Source organism: Pongo pygmaeus, chromosome 19 (assembly GCF_028885625.2).
Source record: "Pongo pygmaeus isolate AG05252 chromosome 19, NHGRI_mPonPyg2-v2.0_pri, whole genome shotgun sequence".
NCBI lineage: Eukaryota > Metazoa > Chordata > Mammalia > Primates > Hominidae > Pongo > Pongo pygmaeus.
Genome location: NC_072392.2, coordinates 97,155,291 through 97,175,246, shown reverse-complemented (window position 1 = coordinate 97,175,246; position 19,956 = coordinate 97,155,291). Strand labels below are relative to the sequence as shown.

Genomic DNA, 19,956 nt, shown 5'->3' with positions numbered 1-19,956 from the left:
ACCACGTGATGGGGTACAGGGTGCTTCAGTGACACAGCACTTGATGTGACATTAGGGAGAAAGGACTGGGTGGGGGGTCACTCATGGGCTTCAGGTCCGGGGGATTATTATGCTCAGAAGGCATGTGATGACACTGTGGCAGGAGAGCTCTGGGGACACGTGGGCTTCTTGATTTATCTTTTTTTTTTTTTTTTTTTTTAAGAGATGAGGGTCTTGCTCTGTCGCCCAGGCTGGAGTGCAGTGGCGTGATCCTAGCTCACTGTAGCTTTAACCACCTGGGCTCAAGCAATCCTCCCACTTCAGCCTCCCGAGTAGCTGGGATTGCAGGTGTGTGCCACCACACTTGGCTAATTTTTAAAATTATTTTTATGTTTAGAAACCAGATCTCACTATGTTGCCCAGTCTGGTCTCGAACTCCTGGGTTCAAGTGATCCTCCCACCTCAGCCTCCCAAAGTGCTAAGATTTTAGGCATGAGCCACTGCACCTGACTTACCTACTGTTTTGGGGCAAAGGCTTAGATGGACATGCACACACATGACTCTCCTGGGCTTCTGGTTCAGCACTTTCTCTTCTGAGGGTGCTCCTCGCATTTCATCCTCAATCCTGAGCTGACCCCAGAAGCCAAGGACCAGCCTCCCCAGCCCAGGCAGAAACTGAGTATGCCAAGAGGAACGGGGTCAGGGTGGAGCTGGGATGAGCATCGCTGGCCTGACTGTCCGTTGTGAGGTCTTATCCACTTGGCTCAGTTGGCTCCAGGTCAGGGAATAACGGAACAGTCTGTCGTGGTCTTCCCTTCTGTGCACTAGTTCTGGAAAGCAGGGATAAAACAACCAGGCAAATGCGTAAAAATATTGTTGAGGGCTTTTCAGCACAAAGGACTTCACATCTTCCTTATTTACAATGGCTCTGCGCGGGAGGTGAGGCAGGTGTTTGGATGGGGAGCAGCCAATGACTTGCCCAAGGTCACCCACAGAGTGGCAGTGCCAGGAATCCAAGGGGAATGATCCTGGCTCGAGTCTCTGGGAAGAGGATTAGATTTCACAGCTTTGGACTTAACATCACTTTGCTCCTTTTGGCCAAGAGGCGTGTTGCCCTCGGAAGGGCTTGGCGACAGGTATATTTTGCCTTAACTTGAGTAGTTGAGAGGCATGGAAGGGCATTTTGGCAGCAGTGATCAAGGACTTTAAAAATAAGTCTTCCCTTTGATCAGGCAGCCCTATATCTTGGAGTTTTTCTGAGGGAAATAATTTAGGACACATGGAAGTATTTAGCTGCAAGGATATTCATCTCCGTCTTGCTTATCTTAGGGAAATGTTAGAAACACCTATATATACAGTAGCAGGGGTGTGGTTAAATAAATCACAGCATCAGATGCTCTGCAGGCATCACATGGTATAGCTTTTTCTTTTTTGTTTTTGAGACAGTGTATCGCTTTGTCACGCAGGCTGGAGTGCAGTGGTGCGATCTCCACTCATTGCAACCTCTGCTCCCTGGGCTGAAGCAATCCTCCCACCTCAGCCTCCCAAGTAGCTGGGACCACAGACACACACCACTATGCCCAGCTAAGTTTTTGTATTTTTAGCACAGATGGAGTTTCACCATGTTGTTCAGGCTGGTCTCAAACTCCTGAGCTCAAGTGATCCTCCCACCTCGGCCTCCCAGAGTGCTGGGACTACAGACGTGAGCCACACACCTGGCCAGAACGTTTGGACCCATGAGGGGACGTTAGACTTTCTTTGGCAAGTGTGTATTTTCCAGCTGCTCTAGAATGAACGTGGATTCCATGGGCGCACCTGTTTTACTGGACTTTGCTATATTGTGCTCTGCAGATACTGCATTTTTATGAATTGAGTATCACGGCTGGCTCAACTCTTGAGTTGAGCGAGTCTATCGATGCCATTTTTTTCCCCCACATAATGTGTTCACTTCATGTGTTTGTGTCTCATTTTAATAATTCTTGCGATATTTCAAACTTTGTCATTATTATCATACCTGTTATGGTGATCTGTGATCAGTGGTCTTTGGTGTTACTGTTGTAATTGTTTTGGGGCACCAGGAACTGTGCCCACATGAGATGGCAAAGTCAATTGATCCATGTTGTCTGTGTTCAGATGACTCCACCAACTCGCCAACTGGCGGCTTCTGGTCTCTCTCCCTCTGCCTAGGCCTCCCTCTTTCCTGAGACACAACAATATTGAAATTAGGCCACTTAATTACCCTATAATGGGACTGGGCGTGGGGACTCATGCCTGTAATTCCAGCACTTTGGGAGGCTGAGGCTGGAGGATCACCTTGAGGCCAGGAGTTTGAGACCAGCCTGGACAACACGACAAGACCCCATGTCCGCAAAAAATTAAAGAACTTAGCTGGGTGTGGTGGCACATGCCTGTAGTCCTAGCTACTCAGGAGGCTGACGCGGGAGGATCACTTGAGCCTGAGAGTTCTAGGCTGCAGTGAGCCGAGATCACACCATTGCATTCAAGCTTGAGAGACAGAGCAAGATGTCTCTCACTTTAAATCAAAAGCTAGGAATGATTAAGCTTAGTGAGGAAGGTGTGTTGAAAGCCAAGACAGGCTGACAGCTAGGCCTCTTGTGCCAAACAGCCAAGTTGTGAATGTGAAGGAAATTAAAAAATGCTACTCCAAGTGAACACACAAATAATAAGAAAGTGGGACGGCCGGCCAGACACAGTGGCTCATGCCTGTAATCCCAGCACTTTGGGAGGCTGAGGCGGGTGGATCACCTGAGGTCAGGAGTTCAAGACCAGCCTGGCCAACATGGTGAAACCCCATCTCTACTAAAAATACAAAAATTAGCTGGGTATGGTGGTGGGTGCCTGTAATCCCAGCTACTCGGGAGGCTGAGGCACAAGAATTGCCTGAACCCGGGAGATGGAGGTTGCAGTGAGCCGAGATCGCACCACTGTACTCCAGCCTGGGCAACAGAGCGAGACTCTGTCTCAAAAAAAAAAAAAAAAAAAAGGGAAAAACAAGAAATTGCCGCAGCCAACCCCAATCTGCACCAGCCACCCCCCTGATCAGTCAGCAGCCATCAACATGGAGGCAAGACCCTCCACCAGCAAAAAGATTAGGACTCACTAAGGTCGAGATGATTGTTAGCATTTTCAAGCAATAAAGTATTTTTATTTTTATTTCTTCAAGTTTTGGGTTTTTCTTTTTTTTGAGGCAGGACCTTGCTCTGTCACTCAGGCTGGAGTGCAGTGGCATGATCTTAGCTCACTGCAGCCTCAAACTTCTGGGCTTAAGCCATCCTCCTACCTCAGCCTCCTGAGTAGCTGGGACTGCAGGTACGCACCACTATGCCTGGCTATTTTTAGTTTTTTATAGAGGTAGGATCTCACTGTGTTGCCTGGCTGGTCTCAAACTCCTGGGGTCAAGCCATCCACCTGCCTTGGCTTCCTAAAGTGCTGGGATGACAGGCGTGAGCCACTGCCCTGGCCAATAAAGTATTTGTAAATTAAGGTATGTGCGTTGATAAGACATAATGTTATTGCACCCTTACTGGGCTACTGTACAATGTAAACATAATGTTTATATGCACTGGGAAACCAGAAGAGTCATGTGACTCACTGTATTGCAATATTCACTTTATTGTGATTCTGCAGGAACTGAACCCGCAGTATGTCTGAGGTCTGCCTGTACCTGTAATTTTTAAAAGCTAGCATTTGCTAATATGTGGTTCTAATTGCAGTCAACAATAGTATGGACCCAGACTCTCAAGGCTGAGTTGGCCTTAGGCCAATAGTGAATCCCATGCCAGAGAGAACATTTAGCAGGGCGGATTAATCCAGAGGATGGGGCTGCCTTCTAGGGCTTGCCAAGGCAGCGTAAGGAGAGCCCAGGCTTGAGAGAGATGTCCTCAGTCCAGAAAAGACCTGGCGAGCACTTGGCAGTCGTGCCGGACATTCTGCAAGGGCCATCGAAGGCCCAGCGTGCCATCCTGTTGGGCCCCGTGTTATTTCCTCCTCGCTAGAACCTTTCCCCTTGCCTTAGGATGGGTGTCAAGGCCACGCTGAGAGGATAAAAGGTGTAGGGATCTTCTCCGAGGAAGAAGCATATAGAAGATTTTGTATCTATAGGGCCGTATTAGGGTTTCCCAGAGAAACAGAACCAATAGGCTCCATCCAGCTGTGTAAGATGGGATTTATGTGGGAATTGACTCATGCATGTGTGAAGGCTGGGAGGTCCTGGAATCTGCTGTCCGCGAGCTGGAGCAGCAGGGTCACTGGTGCAGTAATGCAGCCTGAGTCTCAAAGCCTGAGAAGCGGGGTGGCCACTGGGGTAAGTCCTGGAGCCCAAAGGCCTGAGGCCCAGGAGCTCTGAGGTCCAAGGCAGAAGGTGGATGTCCCAGCTTTCTCTCTCTTTTTTTTTTTTTTTTTTTTTGAGATGGAGTCTCACTTTGTTGCTCAGGCTGGAGTTCAGTGGTGCGATTTCGGCTCACTGCAAACTTCACCTCCCCGGTTCAAGCGATTCTCCTGCCTTAGCCTCCTGAGTAGCTGGGACTGTAGGTGTGCGCCACCACGCCCGGATCATTTTTGTATTTTTAGTAGAGATGGGGTTTCACCATGTTGGCTAGGCTGGTCTCGAACTCCTGAGCTCAGGTGATCCACCTGCCTCGGCCTCCCAAAGTGCTGGGATTACAGGCGTGAGCCACCGCGCCCAGCCTGGATGTCCCAGCTCTTGCAGAGAGAGGGTTTGCCTGCCTCTGCCTCTGTCTCTTTGTTCTGTCGGGGCTTTCAATAGATTGAGTGATGGTGCCCACCCTGGCGAGGAGGGATCTTCTTACTCAGTCCCCTGGTTCAGATGCCAGTCTCTTCCCAGGACACCCTCCCAGACCCACCCAGAAATCACGTTTTCCCAGCTATCTGAGCATCCCTTAGCCCATCAAGCTGACATAAAATTAATCATCAAGGGCTGAGAAATGGACTCCAAAAATGGGCGGGGGTAGGGGGGTGGCAGTGGACTGCGGTTGAGAACATTCCTGCGGGGAGAATGCCTCCCTTCCCTGAGTCGGGGACCAGATGACCTTTCCAGGATCCTTCCAGCGCAGGACAAAGGGCTTTGTCTCAGGTTCAGCTCTCCTGAGAATTCATCCTCCCTGAGATTTGGACACCTCAGCCGAATTCCTGCTGTTTACCTTCTTCTCTCAAGAAACAACACCCTGAAGATTGTTGCTTTCACTTCTTCGGACCCAAATCATGATTCCCCAGCCACATTTCTCAGTTGTCAAATTTGTGGAGGATGCTAGAAGCTTCTAGTGAGTTGCTTACAGATGATCCAACTGGTGGCTTACTAAAACATATCTTGGGCTGGGCTCGGTGGTCACGCCTGTAATCCTAGCACTTTGGGAGGTCGAGGCAGGGGAATCACTTGAGGTCAGGAGTTTAAGACCAGCCTAGCCAAAATGGTAAAACCCCATCTCTGCTAAAAAAAAAAATATATATATATATATATACACACACACATACACACATATATATACATATATATATACATATATGTACATATATATATGTATGTATAAATTAGCTGGGCGTGGTGGCACGCATCTGTAGTCCCAGCTACTCAGAAGGCTGAGGCACTAGAATCACCTGAACCTGGGAGGCAGAGGTTGCAGTGAGCCGAGATTGCACCACTGTACTCCAGCCTGGGCAACAGAGCAAGACTGTCTAAAAAACATATCTTGACAATGCCAGTCATCACTTTACCACAAACCTTAAGATTCCAACCACCCAGACTAGGTCAGGGGTCCCCAACTCCAGCAGCTACTCCTGCTTCCTGGAGAACCCCCACCCCCAATGGCCAGACTCCCCAGTGCCCCATGTTCATCCCCAGCCTCGCCCTGCCAGCTTCCCTCGCCCTGCCAGCTTCCCTCGTCCGTCCTTCTAATCAAACCGTCTGTGGGGAACTAGCCCTCAAATGAGGCCGAGTATGTGTGGCTTGTCCTGTGTGGGCAGGTGGTTGATGGGATTCTTTCTTCCCCAGCCTCCAGTGGGTTTCAGCTTAACGATGGCTTTCTGGAGCTGTTTAGAAGCGTGAACAGATGCTGTCGCTACAGGAGAAGGGATGGCAAGCGTTGTCAGGAACCCTGACCTTGAAGTGTACCTCCTTAATGGCCTGACAGCTCAGAGAGAATGACACCCCGGGAGGTCTCCATGCTGCCGGCTGGGGACAGGAAGATGTCCTCTGCCTGGTATGGCCACGAGCATTTGTACATTGCAGTGTCCTTGTTCACCCACACCTCCTTAAACAGCACCTTCAAATGCCCCCGTGGCTGCCGGCTGCTTGAGCCAAATCTTTATGATTGATCCCCTAACCTACACGCTTGCCCTCTGGCTGGCTCACAGCTGTCCCTGACCTCACCCCTGCCATGATGTCACAGCTCAACAGCTCTGCTGTTCCCATGGCAACAGCCTGCTATGGGTAGCCAGCCAGGGCAGAGGCCGGGCTGCAGGTGGAGGCGGGGAAGCGATTCCAGCCACCTTAGGTCATTGGGCCCCTGAGACCACTGCGGGGCTGAGGCTCTCTGTGTCTGCTCCCTTCTGTGGTGAGGGTGGGGTTCTTCCCATGCCCAGCTGTTTAGCGAGGCTCCAAGAGGGCCCCGGAGAGTGGGCCAAGGAGGGGCTCCAAGCCATGTGTTTGCAAGGCCAGCGGCAAAGTCCCTGCACCACGGGGCTCCCCACAGGCAGTGTGATGGGAAGGAGGGTGAGGGAAGCTGGTGGGACTGGGTTGGAGATGAATATGGTTATTGGAGGAGTTGGGCTGGGGGGTCTTCAGGAAGCAGGAACAGCTGCTGGGATTGGGGACCCCTGACCTAGGCTGGGTGCTTAGGATCTTGAGGTTTGCAGGGAAGCAGTAATGGACGCTGTCGAGGTGTGTTTAGTGAGCAACCAGTTGCATCAGCTGTAAGCCCCCGACGTGGGGAGCTGGCGTCTCAGCTGGGAGTTTGGAGGTCAGTCTGCCTCAGTGTCTGTCTCTGTGAAGCTAGTCAAGGGGAGGCCTGAGCCCCAGCTTGCCCCCAGAGGCTGCCTGCCCAACCATCTCCACCCTGGAGAGCTGACCCAGCCCAGGATGTGGATACACACAGATTCATGAGCTGTGGCCCCAGTATTCGGGTGGAAAAGCCTGCTGTGGGCCTAGCCAGGACTCATTCTAACGTGACCCAGCTCTGCCCCAGGTGATGCTAACACAGCCAGTCCAAAACCCAGTGCAGGCCGGGCATGGCGGCTCATGCCTGGAATCCCAGCAATTTCTAACACAGCCAGTCCAAAACCCAGTGCAGGCCGGGCATGGCGGCTCATGCCTGGAATCCCAGCACTTTCTAACACAGCCAGTCCAAAACCCAGTGCAGGCCGGGCATGGCGGCTCATGCCTGGAATCCCAGCACTTTCTAACACAGCCAGTCCAAAACCCAGTGCAGGCCGGGCATGGCGGCTCATGCCTGGAATCCCAGCACTTTCTAACACAGCCAGTCCAAAACCCAGTGCAGGCCGGGCATGGCGGCTCATGCCTGGAATCCCAGCACTTTCTAACACAGCCAGTCCAAAACCCAGTGCAGGCCGGGCATGGTGGCTCATGCCTGGAATCCCAGCACTTTGGGAGGCCGAGGCGGGTGGATCACCTGAGGTCAGGAGTTTGTAACCAGCCTAACCAATATGGTGAAACCCCGTCTCTACTAAAAATACAAAAATTAGCTGGGTGTGGTGGCGCCTGTAGTCCCAGCTACTCAGTAGGCTGAGACAGGAGAATTGCTTGAACCCGGAAGGTGGAGGTTGCAGTAAGCTGAGATTGCACCACTGCACTCCGGCCTGGGCAACATAGCGAAACCAACACCCAGTGCAGTGGGCTTGGGACCCCCGTCCCCCAGCCGCCACCGGGATGTAGCTAAGAGTTGGAGAGAAGAGGGCGAAAACCAAGTCTCTGGCAGCACACAGGGTGTCATGGAGGGCATTTTTAGAGGCTAGAACTCAGAGAAACGGAGTTAAAAATGTTTCTGATGTTTGTTTTATCTGGGCTTGGCTCAGATGCCTCCAGTGATGGGCGTCTCACTACCTACAAAGTCAGCCCAATGATTTCAAGACAGCCCTGGAGACAGTGCTTCCTGCCCCCCGTCAGCTTCTGCCTCCCTGTAATGTGTTCTGGGTGGTCTAGCTCAGTCATCTGGAGACACACACAGTAAGTACCACCCCTCTTCCCCAAGCATTTCAGGTGCTTCTCTTGGTGACAAGCACTGGCATCTCTATAGATGGCTCTGCTGTCGTTATCATCCCCATCCCAAAGAGTAAACTGAGGCACCCAGAGTGAAGCAGCTTGGCCTAGGTCACATAGTACTCTTAAGCACCATACTCTGCCATTCTAGATTTTTCTATCCTTTGCAAACACCCCTGCCCCACCTCACCTCCTTTGGCTTTTCTTCCTAGGACCTTTGGTCAGTGGCCCCTCCTGACCAAAGAAGTTCATTCTCCTCCTGAACTCCAAGCCTGCGGCCTCTTCTCCCCGTCCTTACTGCCCTCCTCCTCTCCCGAGAACTGTCCAGGAAGACACACCTCTCCCTCATTCGGATTTGCTCCTTGTTCTTCAGCCTGTGCATCTTCTTTAGGCCTTGAACATTTCTGGATAGGTTTATTCCTGATCATTTCATCACGGTTTTATTGATTTTGAAACTTTATCCCGTGACATGATCAAATTGGCCATTTCTAGAGCACAGGCACTTCGTAGCTGTTTACCATCATTCAGCTCCACATCTGCCCGTCGGTTCCTCGTGCGTGGAATCCAGGACCATGTGGGTGTCTCTGCCGAGCTCTTGGCATTTCTTGAGCCTTCCCGGGAGCCAGGCTCTGTTCTCGGCGCTTCACACGGGCCGTCTCGTCTGATGCTGTGGCGTCCTGTAGGGTGGGAACAGGCGGTGCCCGTAGACGTGGTGCTGTGCCTGCCGGCATCCTGGGCGCCACAGCATGCTGCTTTCCCACTGTCTCCTAGCATGGCCAGGTGAGGTCCGGCCGGCTGGGCTGCACCGTTCGCTTGCATGTTAGAGGCATCTCTGTTCACTCGGGACAGTCACGTTGGCCCTTCTGGTGGCCCAACGTCTTTTGTGCCCTGCCCTGCTCTACACACCCACCTCTGTACTTGCATGGTTGGATTTAGGGACCCACATATAAGTTTTAGATGTGTTCCCATTACCTTTTATCTTGTAAGATTTGGCCAGTTGTGCAAGCTATTAAAAACCTTCTAGGCTAGAGTCTAGCAACAATTTTCCACCTCCCCCATGGGTTATCTGTATCCGGTAATGCCCACAGCTTTGAATTGATAAGGTCAGGTGTGAAAGCTCAGGCAGTGGTCCTGTGGAAGAGCCCACCACCACCTCGAACTCTACTTACTTTATTAAAAAACACATTTTTTTTTTTTGAAATGGAGTCTCGCTCTGTTGCCTAGGCTAGAGTACAGTGGCGCGATCTCGGCTCACTGCAACCTCCGCCTCCTGGGTTCAAGTGATTCTCCTGCCTCAGCCTCCCAAGTAGTTGGGATTACAGGCATGTGCCACCACACCTGGCTAATTTTTTGTATTTAGTAGAGACGAGGTTTCACCACATTGGTCAGGCTGGTCTCAAACTCCTGTCGTCAGGTGATCCAGCCACCTCAGCCTCCCAAGGTGCTGGGATTACAGGCGTGAGCCACCGCACCCGGCCAAAAAAACACAATTTTAATAAGCTTGTTTGTGTGGCTGCTGTCAGACAGTTACGACCAGGGACGGGAGGACACAGGAAGCTCTAAAAAGGCGACTTAAAAAGCCCAAATTGCATTCCGGGGTCACTTAGTTTATGGGACCTCTGTTCTTTACATTTTAAAAGCCCTCGAGGGATTTCCTATATTATCATCCCAAAGACAAGCCAAAGTTTCCCCCAAAGAAGGTCAAATTACATATTCTACGTAGGCTCCGTAGACAGAGAAATGTCTAACTTTCCATATGAAAGGGTAAGCTCTTATTATACGGAAATGTTCTCTGGCCGATGCCAGCTAACAGGAGCCCTTCTATAGCTATTTTTATGTTTCAAAGACAAAGCGCTCGACTATGTGGCCCGGGTGCTGGGCTTCTGGAGAAAGAGAAGAGCATTCTCTTTGTTCCCTTGGAGGGTTGGGGCGTCCTGGGGGAGTGGGAACGAGGTCTGGGCTGGGGACATGTGAGTAGGATGGGGAAGGGGGTGTGTCCATGTCACGAGGAACCCGCATGAGCACACTCCAGGCGCTGCTGGGTGTGGGGCATTTGGGAATGGCCAGGAGCTCCGCCACCCCTGTCTGATGTGCAGTGCTCCAGGCTGGGGTGGCTCCCAGGGGAGCCAGGGCGAGCTGCTTGACTGTTCTCAAGCCTCTAGGCCCAGAGATTGCTAGGCTTTGGCAGGGCAGCTGGTGAACTGGCCGCATTCCTGGGCCCCTCCCGCAGGGACTGGGATAGGATCTGTCAGGGGCGAGGCCCAGGAATCTACCCCTTCACCAGCAGCTCAGCTGATTATGATGCACGTGGCTGCGGGTTGCACTCAGAGACTTGCTGGTGTGGACAGCAGGGAATCACATGGGGGATGCTGAAATGTAACCCAGGCCGCTCAGTTAGACAGTGCCAGGCCGCAGTGCGGGAGAGGACGGGGTGCAGGCCTGGGGGTCGGGGGCAGAGAGGCTGATTGGGAGGCTTTTAAGGGCCTCAGGTGAGAGATGATCAGGGCTGAGCTGCTGGCAGAGGAGGAAGGCAGAGCGAGAGCAGCTTCCTGGAAGAGATGGTTTGCCAGGGCCGCGGTACTCCAAGTGTGGTCCCCCAAACGGCAGCATCAGCATCCCTGGGAGCGCTTTAGAGATGCAGAGTCTGGCAGGCTCAGGGGCTCACACCCGGAATCCCAGCACTTTAGAGATGCAGAGTCTGGCGGGCGTGGGGGCTCACGCCTGGAATCCCGGCACTTTGGGAGGCCAAGGCGGGCGGATCACTTGAGGTCAGGAGTTTGAGACCAGCCTGGCCAACATGGTGAAACCCTATCTCTAAAATACAAAAATACTAAAAATACAAAAATTAGCCAGGCATGGTGGCGCATGCCTGTAGTCCCAGCTACTCAGGAGGCTGAGGCAAGGGAATTGCATGAACCCAGGAGGTGGAGGTTGCAGTGAGCTGAGATTGCAACACTGCACTCCAGCCTGGGCAACAGAGCAAGACTCCATCTCAAAAAAGAAAAAAAGAAAAAAAAGAAATGCAGAGTCTTGGGCCCCACCCAGACTATTGAATCAGAGCCTAACTTTTAATAAGATTCAAGCAGCACCATGGCCAGGTCTCACCCTTCCGTGCATGTTGACAAATCAAGTACTTGAGCAGAAAGAAGACGGGGATGGTTGACGTGATGAACTCAGAGGCACCAACCGTGGTGTCCTGGGTCAATGCACACAGAATGCACACAGGCCCCTTGCAGGCCTTCCCACCCAACAGAAGCTCAGCACACCTGTCAGGGTCACAGGAGGGCCAGGGAGGTCAGAGGTCACGTGAGGCCAAGCACAGTCCAAGCAGTCTCCTTGTGCTGTGGAAGTGGTTTCCAGCTCTGACCTCCCTGGGCAGCAGGCTAGGAGCCTGGATCAGGGGCCTGCCTGCTCGGCCTGGAATCCCTGCTGCCCTGATTACGAGCTGTGTGGCCTTAGGCAAGTTACTTAACCTCTCTCAGTCTCAATTTCCCTGTCAGATTGTGCGGATAGGAATAGGCCTCACCTCCTATGGTGAGGCGGTGAGATGGCGAGAGGTGTATGTGAAATGCCGGAAAAGTATGAAACCCTGCGGGTCTGCGTGCTGATCAGTGTGATGTCTGGATTCAAACCCAGCTCCTCCGTGTAAGCTGGGAAAGTTATTCAGCCTCTCTGAGCTTTTGTTTCTTTTTGTGAGCTCAGAGGGGAAAGCAAGCAGAGCTGGAGGCGGCAGGGACAAGGTTGCATCCGATGGTGTCACGGGGGAAATCAATTCCTGAATGATGGAGCTGGCTGTGATTTTCTGGACTTTATCCCAAAGATCTCTGCCCAGATGTTTTAAGTTTGTACCCATTTCCGTGTCTCCAGGAAAACCGACACAGCAGCCCCGCTGGCTCCTTTCACAGTCACCCCCCGGATCACGTTGCAGTGACTGTAGCCAAGGGTATGGCCTGTGTCGTGTCTGCTACAGGCCGAGGTGGGAAGAGAAGGTTGTCCCTGTATCTGGAGGGGCCAGTTCATGCCTTGAGGAGGAGAGAGTCACTCTGGGTCCTGCCATTGTCCTCGGATGGCCAGGCTTGCCATTGTCCCCCGTGTCTGTTAGGGGGGCCTTCTTCTGGGGATACAACGTCTGCTGCGTTGATTTTGGGGTGTCCGAGTGTACTGGGCTAGTATCACATTGAGAGTCACCCACCATGGGTGGATTCACCCATTCCCGTCATGGTGCCTGGGGCTCCAGCAGCCTTGTCACAACACAGCCTGGTAGTTGGAGAGCCTGAGACTTTGTCACGACCGCCCTGACTTAGCCGCAGGACTATGCACCTGGTGGGGACTGGGGTGGGCAGGCCACTCTCTCACAGGCCCACCCCAGGGCTCCAGATGGGCACGTGCATTGTTCAAACACTGTCACACCTTGAGAGTGTGAGGGGCAGTGTGAGGCAGACAAGAGAGGCGGAGTTCTCACAGTGAACCGCAGGACCTGGTATCCTGCAGCCGGGGCACAGGCCTGACTGTGGAGCCCCCATTCTGGGCGCCTCACACTCCCTACGACTGTGATGCTCGCCCCCTGTCCCCCGATGCCACAGGAGTGCACAGCAGGCCTGGAGTCTCCTTCGGAGGGGGGTGAGGAGGCCGGCGGGGGGCGGGGAGTGCTGTCTGTGGGTCCTGGCACTTCCACGCTGCCTGGGTGGAGGGTCCCTGGGTGAGGTCCGCCTCGGCTGAAAAGCCGTCTGAGTGGCCGCCCAGGGAAAGGCGAGCTGCTGGGACGTCATTCTCAAGCTGTAGGCCAGAGGTTGCCTGACTTTGGTGAGAATCTCTGGGAATCTGGTGGCCAAGCACATTCCTGGGCCCAGGCGCTGGGATCGGATCGGTCTGGGGTGGAGCTGCCACGGGCTGGCTCCTGCGCTGGGGCCACGGGGCTGTAGAGAGCAAGAGAGGAGAATGGGCCCAGTGTCCACTCCGCTCTGTGGGAGGCCCTGGTGGTGTCCGGAGGCCAGATTGGTGTCCACTCGCCTTCCTTCTGCTGCTCCGAGCGCGGCTTCTGTGGAGGGGGGGAGCTGTGGTTTCTCTGAGTGGTTGAAGGCAGCCAGCAGAAGGCAGGCTTGTCAGCTCTGGGGGGCAGGACCAGAGGGCAGCGGGGGAATAGAAAACACCAAAGCAGCCCACGATGCTCAGAACACTCAGAGGATGTGGAGGATAGAGGAGCGCCAGGACCCCTGCCCCTTCCAGAATATTCCAAGCAACCAGAGCAGGCAGGTGCCTCTGGGAGGGGAGCTGTAGCGAGGGCCCTGATTGGAACCATGGCTCTGTTCCTTGGCAAGTGTCCTGCCAAGGGCACCCAACGTCCTGTCTGGCAGGGCTGGAGAGACCCTGGGCTGCCTGGAGATCAGGCCAGGCATCACAGGCAGAGGCAGGCACCCCAGCAGGCTGTGCCACAGGTGAACGGCTGTTTCCGGCTGTTTCTCCTTGGTCATCTTGGGCTCAGCGAAGGCTCAGTTGCCTTCCCTGCCAGCGCCTGCACGAGTCCACGTGAGACCCTGCCCTCTGCCTCAAGTTAGTGAGTGGGGAGGGTCTCAGAGGGGAGAGCAAGGAGAGCTGGGGTAGCAGGGACAAGGTTGCATCTGATGGTGTCAGAGCGGGGATCGATTCCTGAAGGATGGAGCTGGCTGCAATTTTCTAGACTTATCCCAAAGATCTCTGCCCAAATGTGTTAAGTTTTTACCCGTTTGCGTGTCTCCAGGAAAACTGACGTTGCTTCATTGGGATGCCCACGCCAGTGGGGCTGGCACGGGGTGCACTGAGGTCATTGAATGGGCTGGGGGCACTTCCAGAGCAGGGAAGACTTGTCCAGGTTTTACTAATTGTTGGTTGACAAGGGGTGTGAGCCAATGGCTCTTGGCACAGAAATAGACTGTGAACCTTGGGGCCTCCAGGCACCTTCCGAGACACACAGAGGGGCATTCACAGCAGCCCCGACCTCACCCCACCTAATTGGACATCCCCGTGGCCGTTCCTGGTGGTCTTTGGTGTCTGAGGCCAGCTCCTCCATGTGAGCTGGGAAAGTTATTCAGCCTCTCCGAGCTTTGGTTTCTTTTTGTGGACTCAGGCCTTCTCTTAGTTATAGACCTAGGAGGGGAATCTCTGGGTCATAGGGTAAGTCTATGTTTCCCTTTTTAAGAAACTGCCAGACTCTTTTCCAAAGCGGCTGCACCATTTTCCATTCCCACCAGCAGTGCGCACAGGGTTCCAGTTCCTCCCCCTCCTTCCTCACCGACAGTTGCTATTGTCTGTCTTTTTGACGACAGCCATTGGCGTGGATGTGAGGTGGCAGGACACTGCAGGGTCAGCGTGCATTTCTCTAAAGACCGCTGCCGTTGAACATCTTTTTATGTGCTGTATTAGCCATACATCTATGTTCTTCGGTGAAATATCTATTTAAATCTGGTGCTGATTTTTATTTTTATTTATTTATTTTTGAGACAGAGTCTCACTCTGTCATTCCAGGCTGGAGTGCAATGGTGCAATCTCAGCTCATTGCAACCTCTGCCTCCCAGATAAGCAATTCTCCTGCCTTAGCTTCCCGAGTAGCTGGGATTATAGGTGCATACCACCACACCCGGCTAATTTTTGTGTTTTTAGTAGAGACGGCGTTTCACCATGTTGGTTAGGCTGCTTTCGAACTCCTGACCTCAAGTGATCCACCCACCTCAGCCTCCCAGTGTGCTGGGATTACAGGTGTAAGCTGCCACCCCTGGCCTTCTTTCGCTGGTTTTCAAATGGGATTATTTGCCACCTTACTGGGTAGTAAGAGTTGTTTATATGTTCCGGATTCAAGTCTTCTGTTGGATATATGATTTGCAAATATTTCCTTCCAGTTCGTACCTTGTATTTTCACTTTGCTTACGGTATCTTTTGAAGCACAAAGGTTTTTCTTTTTCTTTTAATTTTGATGATGTTCAGCTTATCAGTTTCTTCTTTTATTGGTTGTGCTTTTGGTGTTGTATCTAAGAAATCTTTGCCTAACTCAAGGTCATGAATGTACACCTACGTTTTCTTCTAAGCGTTTATAGTTGTAGATGTTACATGAAGGTCTATAATCCATTGTGAGTTAATTTTTGTATATGGGGGAGATAAGGCTGTGAATTCCCATTTTTTGCCTGTGGATATCCAAATGTGCCAGCATCATTTGTTGAAAAACAAAAAACTATTCTTTCCCCACATTAAATTGCCGTGGCACCTTTGTCAAAAATCTCAAGCATTGCATCGAAGGGCCCGGCTTTCTCTCTCCCTTTCTCTCTTGATCATCATCATGGTGGTTGGCAGACTGGCTAAATATAATATGAACCACTATTCTAAATGTGTGATCTGATTTACCAAGAGGTGCAAGGACCTCCCACTAGAAGACTTAAGTCAAAGCCAGCTGCAGTGTGACCACTGAGGTTGGTCAAAGGTGCTGGGGTTCGTCCAAGCAGCAGAGGGCCTGTCTCTGCCACTTACCAGCTGTGTGATCTGGGTTAAGCGTCTTCATCTCTGCCTGCCTCAGTTTCCCTGTCTGTGAACCAGGGAGGGTAGGAGCTTCGTATCTCAAAGGATTACTGTAAAAAAGATGAAAGGATACATGCCAAGTGCTCAGAGGGGAGCCTGCACGGTTAATGTTAGCTGTGATGTAGATGCAGTATTTTCTGACTCCTGCAGCTACATGTGACTTCAACTGCAACTACGTTTGACTCCAAATGCTTAGCCTGGTTCCACATAGACTAAGATGAAAGAAGGGAAGGGGCAGTGGAGGGGGACTCCATATCGATTGTGGCTGTCCCTTAGCCTTTCCTGCAGCTCACAGATCTGGCTGTTTCTGGCATCAGCTGCCCGTGGCAACAGAAATAATCCCGTACTCTTTTGGTGTAAATGCCTCTCCTTTCCTAGGAAGGCCTGACAAAGCATGGGTCCCTTCCTGATGCCAGAGAGACCTGGAAGAGTCCTTCTCTGATCATTATAAAAGGAAAGAGCTGGGAATCACGAAGAGAGAGCTAACACCAGCTTCTCCTCCTCTCTGATTTCTACTGGATTCAAGTATCAGACTTGCATGCACACGTACATACCTGCATGCCCCACACAGACACATACACACACACACTGACATGCACACACATACACACTCCGACATGCACACACACCCACCGACATGCACACAGATGCACACGCAGACATGCACACATACACACATGGGACATGCACACACACACACCCCGACATGCACACATGCACACACAGACATGCACACATACACACCAACATGCACACAGATGCACACGCAGACATGCACACACAAACTGACATGCACACAGATGCACACGCAGACATGCACACACATGCACACACAGACATGCACACACACACATGCCGACATGCACACAGATGCACACACAGGCATGCACACATACATACACCTGCACACTCCCCTGTACACACAGATGTGCAGACATGTGCACAGAAACATAAACAGATGTGCACATGCACACACCCCTGCACACACCCCTACGCACACACACCCCTGCATACACCTGCACACACACTCCTGCACACACACCGCTGCACACACATTCTTGCACACACACTCCTACACACACATGCACACACACCCCTGCATACACACACTTCTACACACCCCTGCACACACACCTCTGCATACATACACTTCTACACACACATGCACACACACCCCTGCACACACCCCTGCACACACACCCCTGCACACACACACTTCTACACACACACGCACACACACCCCTGCACACACACTCGTGTACACACACATGCTTGGCAGGCTCCTCCCTCCCCCGTCTCTTCCTCCTTTCCTTTATGAGCAATTCTCCCTCCAGAGGCCCAGACTTCCTCTTTTACATCCATCTGCTCTTCTCTTCTCAATATTTGTTTCCAAGGGCTGCCCTTTGTGCCCCTCCACCCCTACCTGAACCCTAACACTTGCCCTTTGGGTGGGATTGTCAGTCTTGGCACTACTGATATCTCTGGACAGGTTATTCGCTGTCTGGGGCAGCCCCCCCTGTGCAGTGTGGGGTATTTAGCAGCCTCCCTCGCCTCCACCCAGCTGCAGGCCAGGAGCACCTCCTCCCTGCATTTGTGACAATAGAAAATGTCTCCAGACATTGCCAATGTCCCCTGGGAAACAAAACCACACTCTGTTCAAAACAACTGCCCTACAGGCTCTCGTCAACAGTGTGCAGGACAGAAATTGGGAGGCTGAGAGTGGGCCCTGGTGGGCACAGGTCACGAGAGCTTGGAGGGGCACATTTTGCAGCCTGTCCCCACAGTGAGAATCCCGTGTGCTTGTCTCCAGGGCTTTGCTCACTCTCCTGGGAGCGCTCCGGAAAGCTGCACTTGTGCTCCCTTCCTCGTAGGTTTGCTGTGGAACAGTTGTGGCTTCTGTGGCCCCTCAGGCCCGGGGGCGCCCCTTGAACCCTCCACTGTTGGCTCCAAGCACCTTCCCTGGGAAGCTGCATCTGCTGTGTTCGCAGACAGGAACAGAAACATGGATGGAGCCACGTGGTTGAGCCTCTGTCCTGATAACGAAGCCGTGCTTTGGAGGAAAAAGCACAAATTGCTGCAAGCCCGGGGCAAAGGCGATCTCGCTCTGCAGAGAAGAGCGGATGTCAAGCTGTGGAAAAGCTACCAGCTCCAGCGCTTGGCTGAGGAGTTGAGGAGAGGGTGTCGGGAGGCGAGGCACCTGCATGTCGGTGGCCCAGATAGGCTGCAGTCAGCCCGTCTGCTAGGCTGGGGAGGAGGACAGGCCAGGGAAAATGAGCCCGACTCAGAGGGGCCCGTCCAGCGAAGATCAGCCAGGCCCCCGAGGGCCAAGGAGAAGCACAGAGCAGCCCTTAGTGAAGAGAGGAGTTGCAGGGAAGAGTTGGGCCAGCAACACCCCAGGCACTCCAGGCCCCGGAAGACAGCAGCGAGCCCAGACAAACCACAGACTACAGAAGCCACGGGTCGGATGAATTCTCACCTGGCCCCGCCTGAGAAGAGAAAGGGTAGGCCAGAACCTTCGACCAAGTCTGGGGGTGGCCGCTGTGCCATCCACCCTCGGAGGAGCAGAGGGGCGGACCTAGAAAGGTCAAACCCACTCGTGGCTGCTGTGGGAGAAATCGGGCGTGTGGAGGAAAAAGAGAAAGGAACGGCTCGGGCGGGGAGGAGGCAACTGGGAAAGGGGGCAGTTTGCTTTGTTCCAGCCCTGACCAGTCACTCTCAGGGACAGAGTCCGGAGGGGAAGCTGAAAGACCTCGGGCAGCTGTGGCCAGCTGATTCCAGCCGCAGAAGGGAAGCCATGTCCCCAGCATCTCAGTGCACGCTCCAGGAGAAGAACAAGTGGCAGAAAGAGCTGGAGTTGGCCTTTGAAGAGTTGTTTAATATAAACAGAAAGCTGAAAAAACACCTGTGCTTGTACCTGGCACTGAAGCCCAGGATGCACCAGAGACCTGGGGAAGAGCATGCCTTCTCAGAGATGCAAGAATGTGGCGCTGGGACCCCAAGAGGGAAGAAAACGGCAGATGCAGAGATGCTGCCTGCCGAGGAACCCAGGAGCCTAGCGGAGGAGGAGGAGCAGCAGGCAGCGTCCAAGACCGACTTGAAAACGTTAATGGGCAAGGCCCAGAACCAAAAATATCAGGGCACGGTCAAGCCCATGTTTAGAAATGGAAGTCAAACATTGTCTCCCGAGGCAGGTATATTTATCAACAAAGAGGACTCATTATTGTATAGCACTGAATCTGGACAAGAGACCCCCAAACTGGGCACGCTGGCAGAGGGCTCCCTTCAGCTCCACCTTCAAGACCAGGCAGACAGAGTGGGCTCGACGGCATCCAGGCAAAGGCAGAAAGCAGAGATGGAGCAGAGAAGACAAAAACAACTGGAATCGCTTGAACAAATGGAACACCCAGATATGAGCTTGGAAATCCACTACAAGGCTGAGTTAGAAAAAGAGAGGAGGGAGCAAAGAAGAGCTCGACTGGCCCATCTGAAGTCCTCCTCCACAAGAGCCCAGGAAAGGGAGAGAGGATCTGAGCTAAGCACCACTTCCCCATCGGGCACCAGCCTCGCCGACGACAACCGGCACAGTCAGATGATCCGAGACCAGCAGCAGCAGATTTTAGAGCAAAACAAGTTGCACAAGCAGTTTCTTGAAGAAGCCAGGAAACGCTTGCGGGAGTTTCAGAACATATGCTAAACGCGAGAGGCCCACCCGGGGTAAATACATCACTGATAATGGTGATGCCAGAACTGGTACCCGGGTCTCTAAGATCTGTGTTTGCGTCATTGCCTCAGAGACTATTAGGCCTCTTTAAAATGGGCAATCTCTTTTTCCTCCACACGCCCGATTTCTCCCACAGCAGCCACGAGTGGGTTTGACCTTTCTAGGTCCGCCCCTCTGCTCCTCCGAGGGTGGATGGCACAGCGGCCACCCCCGGACTTGGTCGAAGGTTCTGGCCTACCCTTTCTCTTCTCAGGCGGGGCCAGGTGAGAATTCATCCGACCCGTGGCTTCTGTAGTCTGTGGTTTGTCTGGGCTCGCTGCTGTCTTCCGGGGCCTGGAGTGCCCGGGGTGTTGCTGGCCCAACTCTTCCCCGCAACTCCTCTCTTCACTAAGGGCTGCTCTGTGCTTCTCCTTGGCCCTCGGGGGCCTGGCTGATCTTCGCTGGACGGGCCCCTCTGAGTCGG

The 19,956-nt window shown here is 52.9% G+C and overlaps 2 protein-coding genes across 2 annotated transcripts in view; both read left to right on the top strand.

Moving 5' to 3' along the window:
- TIMP2 (TIMP metallopeptidase inhibitor 2) overlaps nt 1-19,956 on the top strand; it is a 73,755-nt gene that overhangs the window by 15,951 nt on the left and 37,848 nt on the right. The gene's annotated exons all lie outside the window — the stretch shown is intronic.
- On the top strand, nt 5,770-19,585 carry CEP295NL (CEP295 N-terminal like). Its single transcript, XM_054456706.2, is given in 4 exon segments — nt 5,770-6,509; nt 8,047-8,197; nt 17,644-17,659; nt 17,661-19,585. Coding segments are annotated over 3 exon segments (1,929 nt in total). The 5' UTR covers nt 5,770-6,509; nt 8,047-8,090; the 3' UTR covers nt 19,467-19,585.